Source organism: Haplochromis burtoni, unplaced genomic scaffold (assembly GCF_018398535.1).
Source record: "Haplochromis burtoni strain Fernald_Lab_line unplaced genomic scaffold, NCSU_Asbu1 Contig_253, whole genome shotgun sequence".
In the NCBI taxonomy this organism is placed as follows: Eukaryota; Metazoa; Chordata; class Actinopteri; order Cichliformes; family Cichlidae; genus Haplochromis; species Haplochromis burtoni.
In genome coordinates this window covers 176,713-181,447 of record NW_024582614.1, presented here as the reverse complement: position 1 = coordinate 181,447, position 4,735 = coordinate 176,713, and the positions used below count along the sequence as shown (strand labels likewise).

General features: G+C 41.5%; 1 protein-coding gene across 4 annotated transcripts in view; it reads left to right on the top strand.

Moving 5' to 3' along the window:
• The window catches only part of LOC102296329 (bifunctional apoptosis regulator), a 10,328-nt gene extending 5,593 nt beyond the window's left edge, over window positions 1–4,735 (top strand). For all 4 annotated transcript variants that reach the window (XM_005938479.3, XM_005938477.3, XM_005938476.3 and 1 more), the window contains exons 4-9: window positions 448–541; window positions 1,524–1,696; window positions 1,780–1,924; window positions 2,063–2,242; window positions 2,517–2,713; window positions 3,651–4,735. In XM_005938479.3, coding sequence (XP_005938541.1) covers window positions 448–541; window positions 1,524–1,696; window positions 1,780–1,924; window positions 2,063–2,242; window positions 2,517–2,713; window positions 3,651–3,843 — 982 coding nt within the window. In that variant the 3' untranslated portion in view covers window positions 3,844–4,735. The remainder of the gene's footprint in view (window positions 1–447; window positions 542–1,523; window positions 1,697–1,779; window positions 1,925–2,062; window positions 2,243–2,516; window positions 2,714–3,650) is intronic.

Sequence of the window (4,735 nt, the reverse complement as noted above, 5' to 3'; positions counted from 1 at the left end):
TAAATGGAAGGTTGTCTTTTTGCGCTAGTAATGTTGTGGAGTTGTATTTTGTCTCGCATCAATTATATCGTCGGTTATATCGTTATCGCAAATTTTCAAATATATATCGTGATAAATATTTTTGGCCATATCGCCCTGCTCTATTCAGCACTTTGGTCTGCCTGGTGTGTTCTTAAAGTGCTATACAAATAAACGATGATGATGATGATGATGATGATGACTTGAAACACAGCATAGCACACACACCATTGTTTGGCACTGACTTTAAGTAGCTTTAAACTCAATGCTGACCCTTTGCCATACTGATCTCATCTTTGCCAACTTGCCTGACGTCTCCTTCATTTTTCACTTGTATTTATTTGCACGTACTTCATTTATTTTGGGTTTTTAATAAATCTGGGCCAGCTTTACAAAGCCCATCCTTCATGTTTGTCTTCCTCATCTTAGATATGGTGACAACCTGGGTAGATCCAAGACAACCCAGCACAAAGGAGCAGGCTTTTTCTTCTCTGGAGTCCTAACTGCACTCACATGTGTGGCTGTAAGTACACACAAGCAGGTTAGAAATGCCTCCTTGCTCTTAAACATTACGTTCTGGATTTTCTTGCAACGGCAATGATGAGTTGCCCTTTTTATTAGGATTTGTGCTGATTTCATAAACGGTATGTGTAAGGTAGACACGGCTCTTCGTTTTGAAAGTGCCTTGTGTCTTTCTTATGCTTTCGTTGAACATGTGTCTCCTAGTACCCTAAGTGACTAGCAGAGGGCATGTCCTCCTCAGTCTCAGTTGCAAGTGCCAAGTTACTTTGAATATAAACTGATTTTCCATCTCTAAATTGTGGACCTCTTTAGAATCAAAACATTACTACATTCCTAACCCTACATGTTGCAAAGCCTGTAATTTTTTAGTTATCTTTTAACCAAAGCATCAAAATTATGTAATATTGAGGCACTTGGGAACAACGTCCCCCTGTGTTTTGCCACGTGGCTGAAAATGTATGTCTGAGTGTGTACGGTGCAGGGAATAAGTAAACAGATTACAACATAGTTCTGTTTTTGACCTCAGTTCATGGTGATGATTATTGGGTCGTCTTAGGTGAACTAAGTGTTGTCATTTCTGCAAAGCCTCAGTTTATTTTGGATGCTTTGGGCAATCTGTTGTGGAAATATAGACTGGGCCAACTCAGCTGCAGGTTCAAGTTAAACAAATGTAGCGACATCTAGTGAAGTTGGATTATTATTGCAAGGTGAGGTAATGGTTAAACCAGGGGTGGGCAATCTTAGTCCGCGAAGGCCGGTGTCCCTGCAGGTTTTAGATCTCACCTTGGGTCAACACATGATTAGTTCGTTACCAGGCCTCTGGAGAACTGCAGGACATGTTGAGGAGCTAATTTAGCCATTTAAATCAGCTGTGTTGGTTCAAGGACACATCTAAAACCTGCAGGGACACCGGCCCTCGTGGACTGAGATTGCCCACCCCTGGGTTAAACTATTCAGACCAGTGTTCCTGTGTATGTTTGTAGGTGATGGTGTTGGTGTATCACTGGAGCAGTGGTCCAGTGGATCAGCATGACCTGCTGATCACTAAGCCCGTGTCTCACTGGACACCTGAAGAGGTTGTATCCTGGCTCGAAAACCTGGGTCCCTGGGCCCAGCTGTACAAAGAACCCTTCCAGCAGGAGAACGTCAATGGAAGGTGAATTATTATTTATTTATTTTTTTTAAAGAAATGTATTCATTAATGTTTTTAAAATCAATATGATAATTTCTCTGGTTCAGGCTCCTGTTGATGCTGGGGGAAGAAGAGTTGTTGAAATCGCCTTACAGCATTGAAAATCCGGCTCACAGACGGGTTATTCTGGCTGAACTGGAAAGAGTTAAAGCTCTTGGGGTCAAACCTCCCCAGAACCTCTGGGAATACAAGGTGACCACACTTCTGCGTCAGAATGGCTGATGCTCAGTATTATTAACATCTTTACAAGTTGCACATTGTGTTTTGCTGGTAAAGCAGCACATCTGCATTTCCACAATTAAAGAACCGTCTCTTTACTGTTTCTGTCAGGCGGCTAATGCGGGGAAGTCTCTGTTCTTGCTGTACGCACTGAAGCGCTCCCCTCGTCTCACAATCTTTTACTTGTATTTGTTCGACTACTCTGAGACCTTCCTGCCCTTCCTGCACACTTGTTGTCCAGCCGTCACAGACAGCGATCAACCAGTGGAGAGCAGTTTTGTCAGCTCACAGGTACAAACCAGACAAACTTCCCACTGAAATGACACATAAATAATAAATTGTAATATACTGTAACGAGCTGAAAATGAAAACACTGGGGACCTTTTGTAAATTACATGCTGTGATTGCTTCTGGTAATTAGATGAAGACGGCGCTGTGAGCATGAAGATGTTTAGACTTCTTTAAACTTTGCTCCATGTGCAATACATATGACTATTCAGGTTACATGTTTTGTTCCTGCCCCCCCCCCCTTTTTTTTTCTCTCTTTTAAATCTTATTAATTTAGGTGGATCCCAGCTGGCAACAATGGGCAGAGTTTCTTGTGAAATACTGTCTGCTTCCATACCAGCTGATCGCAGAGTTTGCTTGGGACTGGTTGGCCGTTCACTACTGGACATCCCGTTTCATCATTGTTAATGCCATGCTGCTGTCTGTCCTTGAAGGTTGCGCCCTATGGAGACTGTGGATGAGAGCCAGGATCAGGTAAATGCAGTGTGAGGGTTGGGTGATTTTCTTTTTGCTCTTGTTGTTTTTATTATGCAAACACTGAAATAGATTTTAAACTGTCTCAATCCAGATTAGAGTTCTGCACAGTTTGATAAATACTCTCTAATAAAAATCTAGTTATTAATACAGTTACGGTCATTGGGTATGTGTGTTATGGCAAAAAGTAAGATCAGATTGTACATTTGTTATACTAACTTTGAGAAGGAAGTGATAGTCGAAATAAAAGATGTGTATACTGTGGTCACGTGGCATACTTTGGTCATCACAAGGCATATTAGTGTTACTGGGAACATTTTCTGGTGCCAAATTAATGGGTATGTGAACCTAGATAAAAATGTTTTTACTTAATTTCAGTGACTGATAAGACCCAGACACAGTAAGTGAATATTCCTGCCAGTCAGGAATATAAACACTGAAACTCAACAGCTCCAAAAGTCATTTTTTTATCCTAAAATGCTGGTTAAGTGTAAATATTATCTATCTGAAAGACATGCAGTACGTCCCGCTGAAGGAAAACAGGACCTGCTTAAACATTCCTTGCAGTTCTGTGCAAACCATTGTATTAATGTCAAGTTTTCTGCATTGTATGCATAGACAGTATAAAAGGTGGATGTAGTGATGGTGACATCACCTATTGGCTAATGAAAACAAATGGAGCACAGACTTCTCTGCAACTGCAAGTCTTTTTGTATCCAGAGTCGCCCCCTGCTGGCTGTTAGAAAGATTTATGGCACTTCTGCCTTGGCTTTACATTTCAGACCTAGAGACTACGACCATGTTTTATACTGTCTGTTGTGTATTACCTGGAACTGGATTTGGTATCTCCTGTACAAGATTACAAGATTTGGGTTGATAGCTGTTGAGTAGTGGTTGCAGTGGTTTTATGACACTTGTTTTCTCCCTCTCTTTGTAGGACTCTTCCACAAATGATGTGGAGCCACTTGTGGAAAATGCTAACTCAGGGATTTGCATTTGCCCTACTTTGGCCTTTTGTCCCGCAGTTTGTGTGCAACTGCCTCTTCTACTGGGCACTCTACTTCAGTCCCATCATTAATATCGACCTGGTGGTGCAGCAGTTAATGCACCCTGAAACAGTAGCATTGTGACAGACTGCACTGGATGAGGAGGTGCCCAATTGATGTGGGACAATTTGCAGCAAATGAGTTGACGAGAAGTGTTTATTTTTAGCAGTAAACACATTGAAGACTGGATTTATCTACTGTTGGGGAATTTATCTTGGTTCTTGATTTGTTTCTCTGTCTGCCGGATGGTTGCTGTGTTGAACAATGTAGGCACCGGACTACTGAAGGAGAAACAAAACCAATGAGGTGAGAAACGAGTAACAGTGTCTGACTTGGGTTGATCACTGCAGTGATCTTTTTGCATCAACAGTGCATTCACAAACCACGATGCCTAAACGGTCCGGGGTGGTAAGCGGAATGATAAGATGTGTTTAAATACTCGCTGGAGTAAAGATTGGAATCACGACGCGGTGCTGAAAGCTTTGTAGCCCTGGCATAGCTGTAGTCCAATAAAACATGCGTTTTTATGCTTATACAGAGTCGGTGAAGTTGGAACAAGACATGTAAGGATACATGTTTTTGCATCTGTTATCAAATATCATTCTGGCATGTGATCTACTTTTAGAAAAAATAACCTCAGGCTGCTTCAGGATTATCCATCCAGAATCTGAAGCAGTATTTATAACTCTGCATAAATTCTGATGCATTTCTTACATTTTCACTGTGAGTGTGATCTCGGTGATCTACAGAGCTGTGTGAGAAGTCATTCTGTGATGTTTGGTAACATGACTGAGTGTCAAATGAGGTTTGTAGTTCAGCAGTCTGTTGGGCCTCTCAGGCTTTAGCACTCTTCCAAGTGCAAACAGAGACAGTCTGGCGGAGCAAATGTTCTATGAAGTTTGTTCCAGCGGTTCCAGCACTTGCCTTCACAAGATTTGTGATGCTTAGATTTGACATTTTTAAAATTGTGGGTTTT